General features: G+C 43.9%; 1 protein-coding gene and 1 long non-coding RNA gene across 4 annotated transcripts in view; one reads left to right on the plus strand and one right to left on the minus strand.

Moving 5' to 3' along the window:
• The window catches only part of Ttll11 (tubulin tyrosine ligase like 11), a 231,151-nt gene that overhangs the window by 134,312 nt on the left and 71,871 nt on the right, over positions 1-24,968 (minus strand). For all 3 annotated transcript variants that reach the window (XM_090330567.1, XM_090330565.1, XM_090330566.1), the window contains exons 4-6: positions 15,800-16,375; positions 2,891-2,986; positions 1,795-1,910 (exon numbers count right to left, since the gene is read on the minus strand). In XM_090330567.1, the coding sequence (XP_090186693.1) occupies positions 1,795-1,910; positions 2,891-2,986; positions 15,800-16,375 (788 nt within the window). The remainder of the gene's footprint in view (positions 1-1,794; positions 1,911-2,890; positions 2,987-15,799; positions 16,376-24,968) is intronic.
• The window catches only part of LOC150065881 (uncharacterized), a 35,834-nt gene that overhangs the window by 1,566 nt on the left and 9,300 nt on the right, over positions 1-24,968 (plus strand). The window contains exon 2 of the long non-coding RNA XR_016534995.1: positions 1,818-1,919. This is a non-coding gene — a long non-coding RNA (uncharacterized LOC150065881). The remainder of the gene's footprint in view (positions 1-1,817; positions 1,920-24,968) is intronic.

Here is a 24,968-nt window from a genome sequence, read left to right on the forward strand (position 1 = left end):
CAATGCTTTTTAAATTAAAAATGAGATGCTGCTACTTATGACTTGATAAGTTATAAAATGCCTTTTTCATCCTTTCCAATCAATGGTTCTCTGCCCCACTGCTATTAAATTTCAAATCTGCAGCTCCTGTGGATTGTACAGGTATAGGGAAAGGAAAACAACTAGAACAAGAGAAAGAAAGCTGATTTTGTTTCAATGCTGTTCAATGTGAAATACAACCAACCCTTCCCCTCTATGTATTCTATTCAGAGATTAAGAAGGCCTGAGCCTTCTTAATGGGTTATGAACATCTTCCCTTGGGTCACAGCCATCCTAAAATAGACTGAACTCGCCTGCCATACTTCACCAAAAGCCACTTATATCTCCATCCAGTTCAGACCATCCTTTGAGATCTCATCTCTGCTGATGAGATCAATCACTATCACAAGATAGGGTTTTCTGAGGAATGAGATTTATTGCCATTAATCTAAGCAAATTACATTTGTAAGCCCTACTTTTCCTGAGAGATAAAGAAAACACGGCATGCTTTCAGTAGTAGATCCGTTATTTGCCTCCACCCCATTTGGTTCAGAGAATTTATAGCCCTGGCACATTGTCCCTTTGAGGGTCCTATCCTCAGAAGCCAGCCTTCATATAGGGCCACACAAGCCAAAGGTAGACATTCTTGATAGGATCAAGCCAACCTCAGGCCACCTATGCCTCAGGCACTATATGGAAGAGCTCAGTGGAGCAGGTGCCATCCAACCCATTAGAGATGTGAAAGCCTACAAAGGCAACAGTGGTCAGTCTTGGCTGTACAGTAAGAGCACTTAAGGAGCCTAAAAATGTCTGTGGCTACTTCTAGCTCAAACTGATTCAAATCAACCTCTCTTGAAGCAGAGGCCTAGCAGTGGGATTTTTAAAAGCTCCCTGGATGGTTCTACCATAATGACACTATGCCAAGGGTGAACAGCACTCCTGGAAAGGGAATTATATCAGTATTTGAGCTTGAATCCAGTCGGTGAGAAGTCACAGTGGATGAGCCAAACATCACTTACTTGGGGGGAGTTAGAATGTCACCTAGTCTTGAGCCTAGCTGGCAAGTGCTTAAATGTCTGAGTGCTTTTGGGCCAATCTGCTCTGTCAGGGGATAGGAGAAAAGTACTATTTGAAATGCCTGTCTTTGGTGTCTCTGCTTAAAACATAAGAATGATGATATTTACTAAACCCTTACTTCATAAGAGCCTAGAATTTGGTAAAAATAGAACAAACAAAATAGCCAAGTGAAATGTCATCCATATCTGGGGTGACTCAGTGGAGGCACAGGCAGAGACACACACATGCCAATATCCCTATAATGTAATGTTCCCACTGGGAAGCTAGGGATGGAGAAGAACTGCTAACTGCTGTCTATATGATGAGAGATGCCAGGAGATCATTACACTTGGCACTGCCAACTTTAAAATGAAAAGCTTCTACTGCAAGAGTATAAACATCCTGAAAATAAAAAGGAGGCAACTCTTTCTATGACCAGCCATTCGTGAATGCTTCCTGTGCTTGAGGATTTCAAAGCGAAGCATCATGTGACCAAGAGTGGACAAGCAGAGAGCGTACCACCAAGGCAGACTGGATACTTAGAAGATACTTCCCAGATCTGGGTAACCATCAGTACAAGAATTTATTACAGAACCCCAAATGTCAGATTAACTCCTGATTTTGAGTCAATCTTATGTATCAATAGATTTTGAGAAATGTAACTTGTCTGCCTAAAATAAGTAAAGTTGACAGCAATGAATGATGTAAAAAAATACTTACTGGGCCTCTCTTCTCTTCTTCAGTGGGTCCATGAGGCGCAGAGTATCTCTGATGACAGCCACTTTCACCTCTTCATCAACCAGGCTGGGGACATTTTCAAATACCCCTGGAGAAAGCTTGAATAGGTAAGGATTCTGCGTTATAGTCAGGCCATAGCAATCAGTAGCCCACCTGCAACCAGTTCAAGTGGTCACAGTATCACTTTTTGTCTGTGCTGATCTGTAGAGATGGTGATTTTTCTTTAAGTGCTACCTGAAAAAATGTTCATTTCCTCTTAGGAATTTGCAAAATACACAAAGAGAAATAGCAGCACTATCTTTTGGATTATCAAACCTGGAAATATAAACTGAATGCCAGTGGCTCATTCCTATAATCCTAGCTACTCAAGAGGCTGAGATCTGAGGATTAGGGTTCAGTAGAAAAGTGTGAGATTCTTATCTTCAATTAACCACCAGAAAGCCAGAAATGGAGCTGTGTCTCAAGTGGTAGAACTCAGCCTGGAGTGAAAAAGCTAAGGGATAGCACCCAGGCCTTAGGCACACACACACACACACACACACACACACACACACACACACACACACACACACCGTTTAAATGCAGAACTCGGTTAAGAAAAGTAAAAGAATCTAGAGAATCATTCTGAAGCCTACAACTAATTTGGGGATTTATTTTCTGAGTTTTTTTTTAACATTCTTTTTGGGATGGGGAAAAATATAACCCCTGTTAAATGTACTATTTATCTTAGTGATTCAAGTATGTCGACATGGTTAAATTATATTCATAGAATTTCAATTAGTTCATCTCCTGAGGCTACCTAATTAGCTCATGTCAAAGCTGACGGAAAAGCTCAGCTGCTTCTAAGTTTCCAGACCTTAAAATTGGGAAGAACGGCATGCTGGGAAATGATCATAGGTCGGAAAGGTCTTTTATTAATAGACTCTGTTCAGAGCTCAACAGATCAACTAAAATTATTTGACTTGAAGAAAATTTGGATGTAAAAATGTGAGACTACTGAATCTTAGCATGGATACCTCAAAAGCAGGAACACTTGGGTTTCTGGCAATATAATCAATGAGGTGCTCTAAATACTTACTTCGTGCTCATGCTCAATTCTCATGCTGGGATTTGCGTTTACTTCAAGGAGCATAGGCTTCAGATTTTTCATCAGAAGAATGTCAAAGCCTAGAATCTTAGCAGAATAAACATAATTCAGTATTAGTCCCCCAGGCATACTATCTTTTCAGGAACTGAGTACAGCATTAGGGTCATTAAGAGGAAAATAAATCCAAACTCAGTCCCCAATCTTGGCCTTGACCCTGGCTTTTCTCCTCCACAGGCCTCTGTTCCTCTGGGTGTCCATGTCAGACCAAATGAATAGCAGAAAATTTTATAGAAACCTTGGTAACGGGATGTGTTCCCATAGTGCATTCAGTACTATCTGTGTCAGCCCAAGTGCTATAAAATGATGACCTCGCTCCTCTTTAACAGGCTTTTTATTATGTTAAGGGTTAATAGTAGTTCATCAGTTTCTCCCTGTTTTTTTCTTATGCCCTTCTCTATTAAGTTCTTTTACACTAGATCTCTAAAAACCACAGGCTGTTTTTTCTTAACCTGGAGTATACATCAGTATCACATAAGGAATTCATTCAAACCCAATGCATATCCTGATCTCCACTTGTTAAGCCAGACAACAAACCTTCAAGTGCTTCTGATATACCCTCTTAGTTAAGGACAGGGAATATCTAATAGGTGCCTACTAGGCAATAAGGACTATATAATGCACGAATGATTCATAATCTCATTTAATCCTCATTAGAGTGTCTCTGGAGGAAGGCTGATGACTTGTAATTTGTAGAAACCTAATACAGTCCTCTGGGCTTCCCTAGCACTGCCTACCTTAGTCAATGGCAGAGCTGACTTTAATACCCAGGCAAGTCTGATCACTTGAGTTACTACCAGTATGTAAGACAGAAAGCTAGGCACCTTGTTGGGAAAGTACTAACAACTGACTGATGACATGGAAGTCCACGCACAGGGCTCTGTGCGGTGACTCCTTGCCTTGGGTCACACACCCGGGAAACTGGCCCTGCATTCAAAGCTTGTGCTTGTACCAGTTTGCTAAGTGCCTATATTTGAATCTCAGCATGCTGCCTGCCTCAGGCGAGGCTTTGCCTTTCAATTCCTTACAAGTCCTACCATTGGACTAGCCACCACAGATCTCGTGTTCCCTTTACCTGGAGAATTTACATCCTTGAGATGGCTGCTTATAATGAGATTCAGACTCAGACCACAAGGACTTCAGAGTTTTGGAAGGACTTTCATTATCTCTAGAGAAGTGATAACATGGAAAGTTTCTAACATAATTGATATAACCCCAAAAGTCTCAAGAAATAACTTGGAGGATAAAAGAGGAGAAAAAAAGACAAGATAACGTTGTAGACTCCCCTTCCTCTGTGGACTACAAAAGAAAAGATGAGGGGAATCCATTTACTTGTCTATATAGAATATGCATTAGTTAAATGATAATTATTAAACTGTAAGTTCATCTATATTAATGAAATCAAAGCCCGAATGGCCATTTGGGGGAATAATTTGAGACAAAGTTATGTTTCAATGAAGGGCAGTAAAGATGGAAAAAGTCATCTTCATGCTATTTTTCTTTCCCTAGTCCTGGGATGGAAAGAACAGAAATTCGGTGGGAAATGTTACATGTATTATAGATCTGCTTAATAATATATGACAAGTGGATTTGAGTGATGAGCCCTTTAAGAGACTGGTGACATCATCAGTGTAACTTCAGACCTGGCCCTGTGGCATGTGATGAGGGGGAGGATACAGAGAATGGCAGGCTGTGATGCTGATGTTTGTTATTCAGTCATCTGCTCTTACTTTGTGCTACATCTTAGGAGTTTACGCTTGGACTTATCGGCCTAGAGGATGCTTCTCAGTTCCATGTCTAGTGGATTAGAAAGCTGAAACTATAGGAATGCATGTTTGCCCACACCCACCAATACCGTATTTTCCAGAATCTAGACTTCGGCAAATTAGTTTTAATGGGCCGGGTCTTGCAGAGGAATGGTTTAGAGTCAGAAAGACCTGGGCTATAGTTTCAAACCAGTGTCTCACACTAGACTGGATGATTTTAGGTAGGGTTCCTAGTCTTTCTGAACCTCAGTTATCTCATCTGAAAAATAAGCATTATATTGCTGCCTTGCAGAAGCACTGATGATGAGTGTGAAAATATCTTAGGACTCCACTCATCCTATAGAAGGTCACCAATGTATGTTTGTTCCTTTACTGTTTTCCTACCATTTTCACCAACAAGAAGTGGTATCAACGTGCTCTGGAGTCTCAAAAATCCTGTCCTGGTTCTGCCTTCACCTGTGGGCTAAGCAAGGTAGCTGGACACTCTAAGTCCTCGTTTCCACATTTGTAAAATGGGAATGCACACAGTATTTGCTAAACCTCAACTCATTAATAAGAATATGCACTAAATTCTTCCTACCATCCAGGAGCCCAGTCTAGCTGCTGGCAAGGAAGGTCACAGTCCATTAGACAAAGCTCCTGCTGTCTTGGAGAGCACACTCAAGCAGGACCAACAAGATCCAACAGAGACCTTGCAATGGACAATATTTAACATAGTACTTGATACATAGTAGGTATATATTTCAGGAAAGTCAGCATTATTATATTTGTTCACAAGTTCAAAGAAATACGGATAGTCAGACGCTGGTGAGCCATAGGCTCACATCTGTAATCTTAGCTACTCAGGAGGCTGAGATCTAAGGATCGCAGTTCAAAGCCAGCCCAGGCAGGACATCTGTGTCTGTGAGACTCTTATCTCTAATTGTTCACCCAGAAACCAGAAGTGGTGCTGTGTGGCTCAGCGTAGTAGAGCAGTAGCCTTGAGCTGAAAAGCTCAGAGTTCAAGTCCCACTACTGACAAAAAGAAATATGAATTCTTTTCCTTTCAAAAGCTCAATGAAGTATTCCAATGCCAACAGACCTCAATAAGCAGGCTTAGAGCCATTTGCTAGTGGCCCAAACTTATAATCATAGCTACTCAGGAGATTGAAATCTGAGGATTACGATTTGAATTCAGCCCAGGCAGGAAATTCAGTGAGTCTCTTATTTCCAAGTAACCTCCAGAAAACCAAAAGTAGAAATATGGCTCAAAGTGATAGAGAGCTAGCCCTAAGCAGAAAAGCTCAGAGGCAGTGCCAAGGCCCCGAATTCAAGCCCTATAACCAACCAAAAACAAAACAAGTTAGCATTATCTTGCCATAAAATCCCAGAATGTCCAAACTAGAAAAAAACCCAGGAATTTACTTTGTCCACTGGTTTTCAAAATGAGGTTTTTTTCTGGGGAAGGAAGGAGGCAGCCAGCTGGATTAATTCAACTTTTTCTATCTTTATATACTGACAGCCTCCCCCTCTCTACCTTTTCTTAAAACTTACAATCTAATCTCATCCCCATTTAGTCAGACCACAAACCTGTAGTTTTGGAGAAGGCCTCTCTCCCCAAGTTTCTCCACCAGTCGGTAGAACAGAATTGTCAGATGAAGAAAAACCTTTTCAGCTCTGCCTCTCTAAATAGTCTACCTCCCCCTACCTGTATTGCATCCTGGGGGTTTAAAAAATATCTAGGCAACAGACTTACACTTATAATCCTAGCTACTCAGGAGGTTAAGATCTCAGAGTCATGGTTTGAAGCCAGCCCAGGCAGACAAATTCTCAAGACTTGTTATCTCCATTTTGCCAGAAAAACAAAACAAAGCTTCCATAAGTAGAAGTATGGCTCAAGTGGTAGAGCATGAGTGAATGGAAGAAACTGAGCAAGAGCATGAGGACTAAAGTTCAAGCCCCAGTACCAACACATATACTAAAAGAAATCTGCCCTTTCCTGATGACCTCTAGAAGCTTCAAACTGTGGCTTGAAGTTGGGGAGAAAGGGCTCTAAGCCATTAATTTTTAAATCTATTCAAAGGCTCCAAGCTACATTCTGAGTCCACAGGTATATCACCAGTTGTATCCAGATGCATCCAGATGTTTCCAGCGGAGAGGGCTCAGCTCCTCAAATTCAAATCACTCTCTATGGCCAGTGGTGTCTAACATGGTCCCAGTGAGGCCCATCTCCTGGGATTCATGCTTTTGTGTCATACCACCACCACAACCCACTTGAGTGTGGCTGTATCTAGTGATTGGTTTCTAGCAGACAATAGGGCAGAAATGAAGTGAGGTCACTACAAATATTATGTTACCAAGACAGCCTGTGGCTTCTATCCAGGGTGTTTTATACTCTGAAGGAGCGAGCTCCCTGTCATGTTGTGAGCTACTCTCTGTGAAACTGTGAGCACTGGTTTTAAGCTACTTATTTGTTAGATAGCAATAAATAACTAACACATCATCTCTGTTCTCTGAGACCTACATGACTTCCTGCTTTCCTTATCCACCCAGTCACACACGTCACTCCTTACATTTATTTGGTCACCCAATCCTATTTGTTCTACCTCATCAGAAGTTTCTAGATCCGGCTCATTCTGGCTGCTAGAACCCTACAATGGATCTGTACCAACTCTCACCTTTGATCTGATCTCAAGCTCACTCTTTTTAAAAATCCCCTGGCACAAGAGGATGCATGAGTAATTTATCTACAGTGCAAACAGAGTATCAGCATTTCTCCATGTAAACATTCCACCCACAGGAGGAAGCTCAAGTTCCATGGCATGTCCTCCAAATTCCCCCACTCTCCAGCTTTACCTCTTCGAGCACCCCTGCTATTCTACTCTTCTTTATCTGTATTTCTTGAGCATCTGCTAAATACCAGGCACTCTCCTAAGCACCAGGGATAAAAAGCTGTGTACAAAATAAAGTCCCTGCCCTCTTAAGAGTCCATGGGTCAGTTAACAATTCAATCAAAGAAGAAAAACAGACCGTACATTTCAGGAAGGAGAGGGTTTGATCTAAGCCATGAGGACCTGGCAAATCCTTTCCAAAAAGGTGACACTTGTCATCTCATTGTCCTCTAGCTTGCACAGCTTCTAATGAGAACATTGTGCTTACTCTTGGTTCCTATAAACTTAATGGGTCTTTCCTCTGGCTGCTTTTAAGATTTTATCACCATTGGCTTTCCACAAGAAGTTGGTTGTAAGCTGTGTGTGTGTGTGTGTGTGTGTGTGATTTCTTAAGCTTCTGGGAGGGCAGTGAGCCATCAGTGGGAATATTCACCCACCCCTCCTCTTCTCCCTCCCAATCCCCCTTCTGCCCCTTAAAGGTCTTTCTCAATCAAGGGTGGTTGTTCTGGACAGGATGAGAGGGTGAGAGTTTGAACTCAGAGTCTAAGCCTCTCCAGGCAGGTACTTAACAACTTGAGCCATGCTGTTAGGCCCCCCTATACCCACTTGAGTTATTTTTCTGATAGAGTCTCACATTTTTGCCCAGGGCCAGTCTCAGACTTCAATTTTCTTACCTGTGCCTCCAGAACAGGCAACACCGCCATTTCCTGGTCCCTCCTCCACTATTTTGGAGACAGGGCTGGTCTCTCTTCATATGCCTCTCCCATTCTCAATCCTTGGGCCCTCTCCCATGCAAGTGACTGCCTCTAGCTTCCATAGGGATATTCTGGACTTCGATTACATCCAGACAAACTTGTGTATTCGTGTAGATTCTTCTAATGGTCACTCCGAATAGCTTTTCTCTAGGAACTGGCCATGAGAAGACCAAAGGTATCTGCCCACTCAAGCCAGAACTTGGTCATGACTGTGTTAATCCTTTCTAGAGACCTACTGTGAAAAGTTCAGATGGATGCACAGTTCTGCTCCTATATTTCTTCTGTTGAATTCTGCAAAAATTCTATTGTCATGCCTTCAATTTCATAAGTGATGGTTTCAGTGCTTAACTTACTGTTAATCCCATCCAGTCAAGTTTTCACTTTATAGGCTTTATTTTCTTTCAGCTGTTGTTTTGTTTTGTTTGTTTGAGACACAATCTGACTACATAGCCCCATGCTGGCCCAGAACTCACTGTGGAGCCCTGGACTAGCACTGAACTTGTGATCCTCCAGCCTTGGGCTTCTGAGTACTGGGATTACAGGAGTATACCAGCACACTTGGTCCACTTGGTTCTTTATAACAGCTACCATGCCTCCCTTCATTAGATAATCTTTTTCTTAAAATATTGTAAATAGTTAAAGTAACTAAATATCCTTGCCCTAGTCGGTCCATCATTATTATTCTACTAGTTCTATCTAATATTTTGTATCAATTGAATAATTTTCCTATTAGTGCAGGTTAATGTTCCCTGCTTTGTGAATTGTTCAGTGCTTTTTTGTATTGTTTTTTTTTTTTTTTATAGTACTGGGGTTTGAACTCAGGGCCTTATGCCTGCAGGTGCTCTTGGCTGAGCTGCACTTCCAGTCCTGTTTATTGCTGGCTATTTTTTCACTTCCTGCCCAGGTATACACCTGGATCACAGTGTACCTATCTAGCTTCTCATCGGTGCTGGCAGGATAGATGCCTGCCACCACATGCAGCTTCCCTCTGTGGAGAAGATTTTACCCCAGCTGACATACGCTCCTCTCGTGTCAGTCTCATGCCTCATCGTGCCCAGCTATGAGTAGAAACTCTCCGTGAACTTTTCTGCCTGCACTGGCCTGGAATTGCCATCCTCCCATTCTCAGGCTCCTGGGTAGCTAGATATGAACCATTGATGCCCAGCCTGCCAATCAGTTATTGTATTAGTCCAATGCCTTCAAATCCTGTTTGTTCATGGATACTGCAAATGCATTAACCAGAGAAGGTCTACCATACACTTGAAGGCAGAATTTCTCTGGACTCTGTTCTGTCCCTCCATAGTTTGTGTGAGCACTGGAAGTAGTTCAGTTTATCATTTTGTGGCCATTCTTTGCCCAGCCTTGTGGATGAACAGGCTCATGGCTCCAGACTCAGGAGAGACCCCCAGGGATCCTGTGCAGATTTCTAGAGCTTGTTTCCTGCTCAGCAACTTGCTATCCAGAATTCTGCCCTATAGTGTCAGCTACTGCACCCTTTCCAAAGCTCCCAACCATCTCCGTGCTTTCTCAATGTCACCAGCCTCTATGTGTTTCCTCCTCTTGCCTCCTGGACCAGACATTGCCCCAGACAAGAAGCAGAGGCCACCCTAGGATTCACCTTGGTTTCTCTCCCTTTTCTCAGAGCTCATAGTACTGGGCCAACATCTACTGTCAAAAGCCCAACAGTCATTTTATAAACCTATTCATCTGTTCCTGGCAGTCTAGACTCTACCAGAATAGAGCCTCTGTTACTCCATCCTGACCAGCCCCACGCATCTCAGCAGGTAACACAGGACCAGAGTCTAAATGAGAGACTATGTCTTTTTTGTTGTTTGAACAGCTGGGAAGAGCACTTCAGGAAGAGGGAACAAGAGGAACAAAGGTCTCTTTTTGACTGATAGCAAAGAGTAAGCAAGAGGGAGAAACAGAAAGGATGGATCAGGTAGCATCTTGCAGATCATGATAAGAAGTTAAGAGTTTTAAGAGCAGTGGAAAGAAACATGGGAAATTTGAGCAAGAAAAGAAACTTGATCCAACTTGTATTTTAAAAGGATCTTTGGCTACAATGAGGAAAAACTAGCTACAGGCAGAGGGATAGGAAGAAGGATGTCAGTTAGCAGGCTGTTGTGGTAGTTCCAGCGTGAGATGATGGCTACCTAGACTAGGATGAGAGCAGAGGAGCTGGCCAGAAGTGGTGACATCTGGAATGCACTTGAAAGCCCATTTGCAAGTTGCTGATGAATTGGATGTAGAAAGGAGATGGGCAGAGGAAATAAGGATGACTCAAGGTTTTGGTTTGAGTGACTAATTTAATGTCACTCGTGTACTGAGATAGAAAGATGTGAGTTTGACTTGTTACGTGTTTGAAGTTACGTGTTTACCTATGAGGTTTTGTGTTGAGACAGGTTGTATGTTTGAGCACAGTTACCTCTGCTAGTAGAAAACTGAAGTGGGCAGGATATCACTGCCTAAGGCTCAATTAGAGGCCAAGATTTTAGAAATATGCATTTAGGCATCAGTGACTTGTAACCATGGGGCTGCACATTATTCAAGGCATGGTGGTAGAAAAGCAGCTACGTTTCCAAGACTTGATTCTTGGACAGCTCCATCACTCACAGGTCCAGAGGAAAAGGCTTGGGAGCGGCGAGATAGGAGGGAAGCTGGGGGCATGTGGCATATGGCATCCCCCAGCTTCTGCTCGGCAAATCCTTTCACTCCAGGTGAGCATGCCCTCCTCTGTGGGCCTCGTTAGGCAGTGAGTTCTCTCGTTCCCGTGCTTCCACCATTAGGTGCGTGCCCTAGCTAGCAGTGCTATCGAGGACCTCCATTTCTCTGCACTTCTTTGGGACAGGGACCTCACCTTGTCCACAGCCATGTCTCATGGGAGGCCAGGAAAGGTGTCAGAGACGTTTAATATCAGAGGTACTCAAGGGAAGGTGTTTCTGAGGTAGGACTTGAGCAGCCCTTGAAAGGCACTGCTTAGCAGTGAGAAACAGTGAGAAGATGAGAGACTATGCCAGGCTGGGCAAGACAGGGAACAAGGGATGCCACAGATGGTGTCCGAGAGGCAGGTATCAGATCTGTTTGGGGGGACTGAAGGCACAGGTAGGAAGCAAGGCTGCACAAAAGGAAGCTAGATGGGAATGTGACAAATGCCAATCGAAGGGCTTGGTTTCCAAGTGCTGTTCTTGGAACATGAGCATTCCAATTAAGGTTAAACTCTGACTGGGTCCTGGCTTCTTATAGCTTCCTGGCACTTCCTCATAGACAATTTTGAGAACTGTCCTTGTTATAAGTTGTGTAATAATCATAAAAATTGTTATTTAGTAAGTGATTGGTATGTGCTGGGTTCCATACTCTTCTATATATCTTGCTCTCTGCCTTATCTCCTATTCCTTCTCTACTCTTCTCCTTCCCTCCCCCCCCCTCTCTCTCTCTCTCCCTCCCTCCCTCCCTCCCTCTCCCTTTCTTGCTCCCTCTCTTCCTTCCTCCTCAGGCTTGAATTGAGGGCATCACATTCCCCTTTGGCTTTTTCACCCAAGGTTGGTGCTCTACCATTTGAACCACATTTCCACTTCCAGCTTTTTTGCTGATTAATTGGAGATGGACTTTCTTACCTGGGCTGCCATGATCCTCAGATCTCAACTTCCCGAGTAGCTAGACAGTGGGTGTGCAGCATCAGTGCCTGGCTCCACATTGCTCTCTCTTATTTGAGCATACCACAGCTTGATGAGCTAGCGTCTGCTTGTAGATAAGGCACGGAGGCTTTTCAACATCAACTTGACAAGCTCACTAGTTAGAGTAGCTACAATGGGGAACTGGAATTTGCTGAAACCCAAGGTATCTAGAACAAACTCAAGGCCTTGAACATTATGTTGCTTCTGGGCGTCCTTCCTATGGTGTACCCAGACTGTAGGGTGAGGAGCAGGTCACAGAGAACAGAGTCAAGAGGAGGATCAACTTGGGACTCAGGAAAGGTGTCTCTTATAGACATCTAAGGAAGAGGGTTACAGGCCTAGGACAGAATTAGCTACAGAGGACAGGAAGAAGATACAAGCCAAGCCATGGGGTGGGAAGAATATTCTTGAAATCAGAGCTGGAAACCTTTCCTTTGCGTGTATATTTTGACCACATGAATCATCTGTACACAAATAGATTTTGCTATTTAAGCCAAGGTCACACCACTGCCTCAAGAACACAGATTGGAGGGCATGTTATGGGAGCTGCTCGGACAATGACAGGGGACTGGCTGAAATGCCAGGACAGCCGTGTTCCTGGGCAGTAGATGACAGGAATCTTGCCCACAACTGAGCTGTGCCAGCCCAAGTAGTTATTGTGGCTATGACTGGCAAGAGATGACATGTTCCACCCAAATGTAATTTTGTTGAGTTTCTCTTCTGGAATGCTGTAGTCTGGGCCAGGCCTAGGCTACAAGTAAGGAGTGGCAGAATCTGCTTCATTGTACCTGGGCAGACTATTACAGCCTGCAAAGTCCTTCTCCCATTCTTCTCTCACTCGGATTTCAACCAATCAGGGAGGTGGGTAAGGAAACTGAGCCTACAAAGATAAATTCAATGACTTACACAGGTTCACACAGCCTGTGATGACACAACTAACCCTTTGCTTTCCAAGTCAGTACAGGTATCTGCAACCCTGCTAACAAGTATTCTAGCAAGTGATTAACCAATAGACAGGATATCCTTTCCTCTTCATCACTACATGCCTATACTGCACCGTGAAACAAATTCCAAACATCTAAGACATTATACCTTGTCAGAATTTCTGAACACTTCTAAAAACATAGGTAGGAGGAAAGAGTGGGTGACTTGCAGAGAGAAAAACAGAGGTGCTGGGTGGTAGAGGGACCTTTCAAGGTCACACAGCTGGAAGTAGCTTTATTTCTAGCTCCAAGCTCCTCTCTCACCCCAGGCCTGGAAGCCTCTGGTGTGGTGAAGCTGTAGGTAAATGTTCACAAGGCTGTGGCTCCATGTCTAAACCAGCAGCTCCCTCTCTGTCCACCCTGCAGTTCCCATTGCTCCGGTCTCTGGTCCCATCCCAATGGCTGCTCATTGCTTCCTGTCCACAACAAGACAAGATACAAAACAACTGTCCTGGCCCTTCTTCCTGCCACTGGGACCATGCCTGGGCTCTGAGACTTGGCTATGCTTCCTGGGTCCCTAGGAAAGTTCTACAATAGCTGTCACAACTAAACAGATGTGGTCACACTGTCCCCCAAATGACCCTGTATGTGGCCTCTTCACAGCTCTTTCCTCTGACTTCAATCTCTGGTGCACAGATAAGGACCTAGCGTCAAAGTTCTCATTTGCTTTTCTGATATCTTAAAGCACCCCCTGATGTGGCTCTAACGTTCTGCCTGGGAACCTAAGGCACAGAGGCTAGATACCTAAGGACAGATGTCTGGATGACAATAATCTCCTCCTGGTACTGATCACTGCTTGGGTTTCCCTCTCCAGGCTTCTACAGCTATTGGGGGACAGCCACTCAGAAGCCTCTCTGAGTTTGAGGCTGCACTTGGAAATCAGATTCCTCCCCTACTACTGAAAGAATGCACTGCCCATGGCAACCACTGTCCCTCTTCCCTTTTCTCACATCTTCTGGGCCACCTGTCACCTTCCAGCCCTAGACTGGAATCACCCAGATGTTCTTGAACAGAAGAGCTGATAAAGTAACCATGCGTATTTACAGTGGAATACACAAGAGTGCAAGGAGAACAGTGCCACGGCCCACGGCACTATGGGCAGGTCTTTGAAACACTGCATTGGGGTAAAGCATGATGGGACAAATAAAGGACCTGGAAGGCGAGTGAGAGGTGTTGGAGGGTTTTGTGCTGCATGATTTATAAATGTGTTTCCTATATCAACGGCTATTTTAAAGGAAGGATCCTAGAGAAGCTTCTTTTCATATGTATTTTGATTTGGAGTTTTTTCTGAGTACCTGGCCTGAGTGTCCCCTGCCCTCCTTCTTAATTGCCTCCCCTCCCACTTTCTGGCTCCTCCGTCCTCCCTGGAGCCCACAGTCCCTGTTGGTGGATATGACCAGTGCTGAAAGCAGCGTTTGACGCCACCTACTGGGCCTGCCCCATCTTCTGTGAACATCTTTGCCTTGGCATCTGAGGGTCCTCCCCTCTTGGTCCTCCTTCTACATCTCCAGCACTTCTTGGCCTCCTTTGCTGGCTCCCCCACCTCTAATCTGTCCTTTAATTAAGTGGAGGTGCCCACAGGGGTGTTTTCTGACCTCTTCTCACCCACCTCTGTTTAGATCTTCAGTTACTGTCAGAATGCAGATGAGTTCTCATTTCTTTTTCTAGGCCCCTATGTCCTGAATTCCACTTGAATTTCCCACTTTGGTACAACACACGTGCTTCAAGTCCAATTCCTGGCCATCTCTCCACTAATCGGGTCCTCTCCCTGTCGCCTATGTCTACGTATCTAAGCCATCTGCACACGAGTCTCTGTTTCTTCCTTTTCTTTCTCCCTTGCCCCACCCAGTCACCACATCTAGCCATTCAGTCTCTTAAACAGTACTCTGAGTACTCTGATCTACCTATTCTCTATGTTAAGAAGCCAGAATTTTTCACTTGTACAAAAGCAATTGTCTCACAAGGGATCTGTCTGAGCCTAGCCTTGCCTCAATCCATTCTCCACTCTGCATGCACTGTGTTCTTTCAGATGTGAAAATTAGAGTGTGCTTGGTCCCCTAATTAAGTTCCTCTGGCAGCCATTCTCACTACCCCAAGGCTCTCCATGCCTGGCCCCTCCCTACCTCCTCTTCATCTTCCTCACCTCTCTCCACATCTCTTCCTCAAATCTCATCCTCCCACTACACCGAACCTCTTTTCAGTGTCTCAAACACACCCAGATTCCCTCTCGCCTCCAGAACAAAACTGTCTCCACCAAGAACATTGTTCCCCTGCTGCTATTCATTCTTAACTGTTCCATTTTGTACCTTGGGTTTCGGTGGAACCCACCATTTCTTCCAGGATGTCCTCCCTGACCACTCTACTCCAACCCAGAACGTGGAACATCCTATAAGAATCCTCTTTTAAGGGATTTGCCTTTTATTGGGGATACTGCATAGCAGGCATCAGGAACCTGTTTTCTCAGCAGGGCTTAGAGCAATGCCTGAGTCCTATTAAGCAGCTTGTGACATTTTTGAATGAAGGAAGGAATGTATGAGGGACGCTGTGCTTCACATTTGTTGCTTCATTGAATTCTTAAAAGTCATACGATTTTCAAGTTCATTATGAGAAGTAACACAGTAAATAGAAAGCTGGAAGTTAGGCCAAGCTTCATGCAAGCTTTCACCTCAACCACCATCTCTGGTCCTCACTTCTGGCTTTGCCACCCAGCCCTTTGTCCCATCATAGGCCACAGAGCCCTCCCCAGGCCCCATCCAGGTTGAGGCTTCAAGGTGAGTGCTGGCCTTGGTTACCTGGAAGCAGGTGGGCCCCGGCCTCCCTGTGGGGATGTCCAGCTGGTAGAAAACCTTGAGCTCCGGAGTCAGAGCAATGACAGTCTTAATCACCAAGGAGATGATGTCAGACCACACCTTCTTGATGTCCACACCCTTGGATGACAGTCTATAAAGAATGCTAGAGAAAGTCCTCTTGCTGCCTGTGCTGGCACAGTCTGAGTGGATGAAGTTGTTGCTGTGGATGTTCAGTGAGTAGTTGGTTAAGTGCATAAAGACATGGTGCAGGTTTTGGGGGTTGGGTTCCTGATATGGCTCTGTACAAAATCTAGAGAGTCCATCTTTGGCTATATAAATCTCTAACGGTTCTAAGGACTTTAGTAAGACATACAGACGAATGTCGAACTTGAGCTTGTCGATAAGGAGAGGTTTGCAGATGTATTCCTGGACCACCGCTGACCTGCTCTGCAGGCTCCCAGTCAGACGGATGTCGCTGGGGTCTTTAATGAGGTAGATTCCGTCACCCTGACAACCACCATCAGGTTTCACAATAAAAATGGGCTTCCAGGAGGGGTCGCTTTCTTTCACCACTTGAACCTGTGGAGGGGGGAGAATGGTTGGCATGATATTCATTTCCTCTCTGGATACCCAAGCACAGAAGCACCTTGGCAAACCTTTGGTTGATGAGCAAACCAAAGTGATTTCCCCATTGGGAGTGCTCACTGAACATTTTCCATGGAGACAAGGCTGTACAAGGAACTGAGATAGAGAAGGAGCCTCAAGGGAATGGAGAATGCATTAGAATGGCAATTACAAGGCACAGCTTCAACTCTTGTTTTGCCATTTATTACCTATACTTTTGAGTAAGTTCTGGAAGTAATAATAAAGATGGTGGTCCACTGCCATTTGTGAATGCCTAAGACGCATCAGGCACTGTATTTGGTACTTAAGTTATCTCATCAAACTCACATAGAATACATGGTTGATCCCTTTTTACAAGAGAAGAAACAGATAGTGCAGCTGTTAAGAGAGTGGTTGTGCCCTAACGACTATTCCAATTAATAAGTGACAAAATGAACTGAACAGATAGCTCTTGAAAGAAGTCCAAATGACCCATGTATTCACAAAAAAAGTATGAGACTAAATGAAATGAACTCTAGGATATGGAAACAAGAAGTTTATCTTGTGTGATTGTGGTTCTTAATGTGCTGTGTTGTTTCTCTTCTCTTTTTTTGCCCTTATGGTTAATCTCATATTGTTACTGTATCTGACTTTATTACCTGGTATATTGTATTATATATGTTTACTTGTTTGTTTGAAATAGAGAAGGGATGGGGGAAAACAAAATGATTGGGAGGGAGTGTAGGGAGGGAAACAGGGACAAAAACATGAGAAGGGGTATCAATGTGGGAAAGTAATGCACCTACTACCTGACGAAAGTAGCTGTAACCCCTCCCCTATACATTACCCCAACAATAAAGCAAAAGAAGTGCTTGGCTTCCTTAGCCATAAAGGAAATGCAAAGCAAAACTACACTGAGATTCCTTCTCACCCTGGCGGAATGGCCATCATCCAGAAAAAAAACAACAAATGGTGGGCAGGATGTGCAGGAAACAAAATCCTACACATTGTTGTGGCAATATAAACTAGTGAAGCCTCTATAGAAGTCAGTATGGAGGTTCCTCAAAAATCCAAACATAGCACTACCATAAACCTGCCAAACCACTTTTGGGCATAAAGTTGAAAGAATGTAAGTCAGCATATACTAGACACCTGCATATCCATGTAGCCCAATCATGGAATCAGCCAAGATACCCACCAACAGATAGATAAAGAAAATACCATATTACATACAACAGCCACAAAGGAGGGTAAATTTGTGGGAAAATGGACAGATCTGGAAATTATCACATTAAATATGCCATTTAATTTCATATGTGGAACCTATACTAAGGAAATAAAATGAGTAACAAGAGTATAAAATATGGTGATTGTCTAGGAGGTGGAAACTAGTGGGATAGAGAGAATGGAAAGAGAGAAAAGCAGAAGTGAATATGATCAGAGTACTTTCTACACATCTATGGAAATAGAATAATAAAACCGTTAAAGTTGGTTCAGAAAGAAAGTGAGGGTATATAAGAAAGAAGAAGAGTAAATTTGATCAAATGATAATATATGTATGCCATGAAAATGCTGCAGTGAAGCCCTTCTCAGCAATTAATGCATGCTATCTAAAAAAATTAAAGGAAAGAAAAGTGTGGGTATCAGAGTCAGACAACTTGGACTGCAGCCCTGGCCCTGTCACTTACTGTTAAGTGACTTGCCCAAGTCATTTGCCCAAGTTACTTGTTATCTGTGACTTTCTCATCTATTAAATAGGAGTAAGATTGCTCAGAGGATTAAATGCAACTGCTAAGCATGCAGAACCTGCCACGTTGAAAGACAACCAAAAGCCTAGCTACTGCTATTTTTAACAGATGAAGTAACTTGCCAGCTAACTGTGGGCAGATTCAGATCAGAAATCTAGAGTAATGACTTTAAAGTCTTCTATGTTCCTCCATATTCCTTCCAAACCCTGTGGGTCATGGTAAAGACTGAATAAACTGAAATGTGCAGAGGAACAAGCATTAATATCAAAACAGAGCTGGTACACAAGTGACGTATGCTTTAACATTTCCGTAATCAGCTTCCGTAATCTGGTTGTTTTAGACGATGCTTTCGTCTGTGGAGATGGTTTTAAATCTAGATTCTGTTACCAAGCATATTTGTTCTCTTACCAGCCCCAGGAGAGCAAGGCACTTTCTTAATGAATTAGTAGGGTGTTTCTCCAGTCTAGATCTCTACCTGTGTTTATGCATAATGGATGTGTAACTGGTTCCTCCAGTGCTATGATTTGAGTGTGGCCCCCACACTCAATGTTGGGAACATTATCCTCAGAATCATACACTTATGGTATTTGCAAGTGGAGACTTGAAGTAATTAGGATTACAGGAGAGGTAATGGAGGCAAAGTGCCATGACAGCATTAGTGGCTTTGTGAGAGGAAGAAAAGCCATAGCCAATAGTTTTGCTCTTCTGCCCTGCTTTATAATACCCTCTACTGTATAGAGACTTAGAAAGATGGCCCAACCAGATACTGGCACCTTGCTACAGAACTATACTGGACTTCTCATCTTATGGAACTGTAAGAAATATATTTCTTTATACATTCGTTTTAGATATTTAGGGCACTCAAAAATGGTCTAAGACATCTGAGCACTTATGAGATATTTTATATATTACTGTATATGCCAGTCCTGGGGCTTGAACACAAGGCCTAGGAGCTTTCTCTTGACTTTCTCGCTCAAGGCTGGCACTTTGCCATTTGAGCCACAGTTTCACTTCCAGCATTTTGCTAGCTAATTAGAAATAGGAATCCCGTGGACTTTCCCGCCCATGATGGCTTTGAACCAGAATCTTTAGATTTCAGCCTCCTGACTAGCTAAGATCACAGGTGTGAAACATCCACACCTAGTGCTGTGCAGCTAGGAGGACTGGTAGACAGGGATGGCAGAAGAGCAGTTCTTGGGGCCAGGAGTTTGGCCTAGTGGTAGAGTGCTTGCCTAGCATGCACGAAGACCCAGGTTCAATTCCTTGGTACCACATACATAAAAAAAAGCCAGAAGTGGAGCAGTGGCTAGAGTGGTAGAGCTCTAGCTTTGAGAAAGCCCAAGGACAGTGCTCAGGCCCTGAGTTCAAGCCCCAGGACTGGCCAAAAAAAAAAAAAAGAACAGTTTTTCATAAGAGCAGTGGATCAGAGGGAAACAAGAAGCTGGAAACAGAGGAAGAAGACATTGAACACTGCAGCTTCTGCCTCAGAAGCTCCATGTTGAACGGTAACTGCGCAGTGCCTGGCAAGCTGAATCAATGGCCTTGCCCGAAGCACTGGACTCCTGTGGGCCCCCACCACTGCCATACGAGCCTGACCCAGACCATCTGCACTCTGCATTCTGGGTTGTACTTATCTCTTTGACCAGCCTATATTTCTAAGTGAAGCTTTTGCCGATTCCTTGGACACTATCTGTTATGCTGGGCTTGTGAAAGATCTTTAACAATGGAGAAACACTTAAAAGCCTTAATAATGGTCTACTTCAATTGTTTCCCCTTTGTCAGCAAGACTTGAGAATAGAACTTCACGGGAGATCAATGCAAGCCTCCCAGGGCTCTCCCCAGAGCCCGTTCTTGCTACAGTGACCTTGATATTTACGTAGTCATTTCATATTCTTCCAAGGCACTCACACACATGACCCTTTACAGTAAATACGAATGTGTTGGACAAATGGTCATTATGGATCAGGAAATGAAAAATGTCAACTTTGCACTGATGGGTATTTTTTCCCACTGGAAAGCTTTTTGCTAGGCCAAGATGCTAACTGTTCAATATATTATCAGGAGCAATATTTTCTCCTTTGAATTCAGCATATGCGCCTTAAATAAATTAAACAACACAGTCAATAGTCACTGTCATTCATTACCTTACAGAATATTTCTTGTAGTCCTTGCCAGAGTAGTAACTACAAATCAAGATTATTAATACAGGTAGAATCGTTGAATGTTGGGAATGAAAAGGATCCTTAGAGATCAACACCACTCAATTTTCTTATAACTCAACGGGAAAGTCGAGGAGCAGAGAGGTGACTTGATTTTCCCTTGGATCCCATAACTGGCAAGGGGGACCATTAGATAAGGACTAAGGTCTCTGGATCCCACCTCAGGATTCTGTGCTGTTTACCCTCAGTAACATAAAACCAAAGACCTTTCTTCCTGACTACTATGTGAAAGACGCAACACCTCAGTGTTGGCATCTGAGCTTGACGCTTGAGCACGAACCATCTTGGAACTGTATCCATAGATCCAAGGATGGCTGAGAATGCCTACTTTCTAATCTTCTGATGGGATTGCTGGTGTGCTAAAAAGACAGGTATAATCTACCAGCGAGCCTCATTGGTGGGCAGAATGAAGTTCCCTTAGCCACAAGACCCTAAAGGGGTCTTCAGCAAAAAGAGGAATTTTTGGAAATCATATTTACTGTCCTTTAAGGTTCTATTCAAGGGATACCTTGTTCTCCAATAACTTAAGAACAAGTATAGTGATTCTTAGTGATTCTTACTGAGAAGTTATGGCCCAGAATCAAAATACATCTGTGCCCCGGTCCCAGATATCTGATTTGATAGGCCTCAGCTAAGACTTGCGTGTGTGTGTGTGTGTGTGTGTGTGTGTGTGTGTGTGTGTGTGTGTTAGGAAAAATTACACTCCAGACGATTTTGATGTGTATTCTCTCTGAGTAGCACTAGACTAACATGAAACCAAAAATACAGTGTAAGGAAGACTTATACTTAAGCTACATCTGATCATATCTCTAGCTTATCCAAAGCTGCTGTTGGATGTGAAATCCATTATCTTGTAACTGTATACAAGGATGGCTAAAAGAGATACACGCAAGATGCTGCTGGATTACTTGGCGCTCAAAAGGGTTATTGAAAAATTTTTGCATCTTTTACTGCCCCCTGGTGGATATTTAAGAAATGTGACTGAGAATGTCATCTGCTCAAAATTCCAACACTATTAAGCAGTAAAACACAATTGAGATATGGTTTCCTAGACATGGTCCTAAAAAACCACGATTACAAATGGAATATTACTTATCCTCAATAAGGAATAAACTTCAAACAGCATGGATATACCTTGAAGACACTGTGCAAAGGAAATAAGACAAAGACAAATACTGTATGAGTCTAATCTAATTCTTAAGAGACAGAAAAAAGAATGGTGTTTTCCAGGGACTGGAGTGGGAGACGACAGCGAGTTGGTGTCTAATGGGCACAGAGCATCAGTTTTTCAATATGAAAAATAATTTTATAAGAGTTGGGGAAAAAAAGAGCCGGGACCGTGGCTTAAGTGGTAGTGTTCCCACCTGGCAAGCTCAAGGATCTGGGTTCAAATCCCAATACCATCATCATAAACAAGGACTTTTACAAAGGGAAGGTGGCACAGTTGCCCAACAAAGTAAAGGTATTTTTAGGCCACAAAACTTTAAACTTAGAAATGAAGGATTAAGCTGATATATTTTATCATGTGCATTTTATTCCAATTTTTAAATGAAAATTTGCTTATTCAAATAGCTTTTGGCAAATTATGAAAAATATTGATGTGATAAATAGAAAAATCTTGATTGGGGCTCTGGTTTTGTTAGATAATTTCTGACTGTGACCTCCTGAGTTTTATTGGATATTTCTATAAAATAAAGGGGCTGCCACCCTAAGGTTACTGGCTTCAGCCAGCTAACAAGTGCTAAGCAGTGATTTATCTTGACATCACCACAGTTGAAGGCTGTGTTACAAACACGCAGGGAAGGGGCATTAATCACACCAGAGAGATCGTACTGTGCTGTTGTGATCAGTGCACTGGGGTGACCTATAAGAGCGGGAGACTTGGATAGGAGATTTATGATGCCTTTGAGGCCATCATAGGGGCATTTGGGAGAAGCAAACTAAAATATTTGGAGGGAGAAATTCAATGATTGGAATACTAAGACACAAAACATAATTAGCAGCAAGGGGCAGGTAGAAGGACAATTTCTGAAGAAATACTATGGCTGCAATACCAGGGAAGTCAAATCCAATTAGAGCAGTGCTTTGTCACGCAGGAGAATTTGCATTCAATCTTAGCAACCCAGACCCTAGGTGGCAGAGGCACAGGGCTGGGCTGGGCTGGGATTTTCTGCAACACCAAATTGCTAGCAGACAAAAATAGATGTCACAAAGTGCACACGATACAGGATGCTGGGATTGGGCCCTGACAGCTGCAGGGGGCTGAGCCTGGTACACCGGGCAAATTCCCACCCCCTGTGTGCAAGGAAGGCAGTTTCTGAGGACAGTTAAGGCGATATGCAGCTAGGGGGTGGAGGCCAGACGAAAAGGGAAGGAGGGCCAGCAGAGGGGCAGAGTGTGAAATGGAATGGTGGGGCCAAGAGGACGAACTTGCGCAGATTCCAGAAGGCAGGAGAGAGCAGGATGCTCTGGGAATCACAAGAACTGGACAGAAAAGGAAGTGCACATAAAAACCCCAGCAGTGAGACGATCCAGGGCCAGACAACAGCGATGACAGCAACACACACACAAACTGAGCACTTACTATGGGCTGGAAACTGTCCTATATACTTTCTTTTATTTAATTATGAAAGTCCTATATTACAGATCAGGAAATGGTGGCCCAGGGATGTAAAGTAACTAGCCAAAGGCTACATACCTAAGAGATCATAGAGCCAGAATGTAAGCCCAGACAGTTTCCAGAATCAGAGTCTAGAATGAGTGAGGCAGGTATGGGAGCAAGGGGAGTGGAAAAAGATCAAGCTTGACTAGAAAGAAGGGGCCTGACAAGGGCTATTGATATCATTTTAGGACAGTGAGGCAACGCTCTGAAATAGTGAGGACTTACTAAAATGTTTTGAGAAGGAAGTAAGTCAGTTAGATAGGAATTATAGGAAATTCCCTTGGTTACCAAATAGAAAGCACTGGAGCCAGGGACTGGTGGCTCTCCCCTATAATCCTAGCTACTCAGGAGGCTGAGATCTGAGGCTCATGGTTTGAAACCAACCCACGCAGATAAATCCCTGAGACACTTATCTCCAATGAATCAGCACAAAGCCAGAAGTGAAACTGTGGCTGAGCAAAAAAAAAAAAAAAAAAGGTAAGAAAGAGCACAAAGCCCTGAATTCAAGTCCCAGTTCTGGCATCCAAAAACAAATGTACTGGAAGGTGGCAGATGGCTAGGGTGAGGCAGAGAGACAATGACTTGGCTGGCAGTGAGCTGGAGGAAGGAAGGGGAAAGCCCCACAGCAATGCAACCAACTACCTAGAGGCTGAAACCAAGGCCAAAAAGCTGGAAGGCAGAGAGAAGGACAAGGAGGGTCTACCACGGGAGAGGCACACAGTCAAGAGACTGTGTGCCTGGGGGTTCAGGAGGGAGACAGCTGGAGTCTTTAGACCCCAGTGATGGCTGAGAACCTTGCCAAGTCACCCAGGGAAAGTGAGGAGAGGGAAAGGGTGTTTCCAAGAACTATAGGCTGAAGTGGGCAGACTCTCAATCTCAATCAAAGTCTCAATCAAATGGGCACTGGATCTGTAGGCCACTGAAGGATTCTCCACCACAGAGGCCCCTGACATCCACATGGCAGGAAACCCGTGAGAATTTCCATTTGGAAGAACAGAGTAGATACAAGAAGGTGCCTGTGCCTGAATGGACTGAAGTGGGAAATGGGAGTAGAGGTGGCAGGGGGGAGGGACAGGGGAGGAGCCATGAGGGGGCTCTGGTGACATTCATAGGTCAGGCAGGAAGGGAAAGGAACTGTCTCCCAGATGAGAGTGTGGAGAATGAAGCGGGTCACTGCATCAACTGAGCAGCTATGACTACAGAGTTAATTTAGAGCTGTAAGCCTCAGTCCTCCCGCTCTGCACAGTTTATTAGAACTATGTTATCCGATATCTCCCAAAGATAACTAATTTTGACACAATAATTCTCCCAATCCTCAGGGGGAGACTAAGAACTGCTGTATGGCAAGGAAGAGACTCATATTTTCAGTTGGGTGGGGATTGAACCTTCCAGCTTCATAGAAGCCACAGGCAGTGCGGATGAGAGCGGAACCTGCCACTGTGTGTTCACAGAGGAGTTGGTACTGACTGCTTGTGCATGACTCGATGGCACGGTCACAGAAAGGCCCCCTCCTTCCTCACAGCTCAGACTCACCCCAACAGCCTCCTTCCCTGCCCTTCCTCACCATCCCTCATGCCTCAGACTCTCCCTCGGCCACTAACCAACCTCAGCCCTTCTCTCCTGCAGTCAGTGTTCATACACATCAGCTATAGCCCCGTCCAAAAGCTCCTGTGGGGAATGCTAGCAGGCCTGCAACCTTCCAAACAGAGGTCTCTGCTTTTCCAGAGAGCTCTTATGTCCAAATGTCCAAATCTTCACAATCAGCTCTTTGAGGCCCAAGAAGGAAAGGAATCACCACTGCACACATGTACACGCACGCGCGCGCGCACATTCCCCCCCCCACGCTGAACAAAGGAACTGTGAGGCCAACCCACATAGCTAATGGAAGCACCAAAAGTAAAACACAAAATCTTCAGGCTCACCACCCAAAGTTCTTTTTA

This window comes from Megascapheus bottae, chromosome 3, assembly GCF_031878675.1.
Source record: "Megascapheus bottae isolate mThoBot1 chromosome 3, mThoBot2.hap1, whole genome shotgun sequence".
NCBI lineage: Eukaryota > Metazoa > Chordata > Mammalia > Rodentia > Geomyidae > Megascapheus > Megascapheus bottae.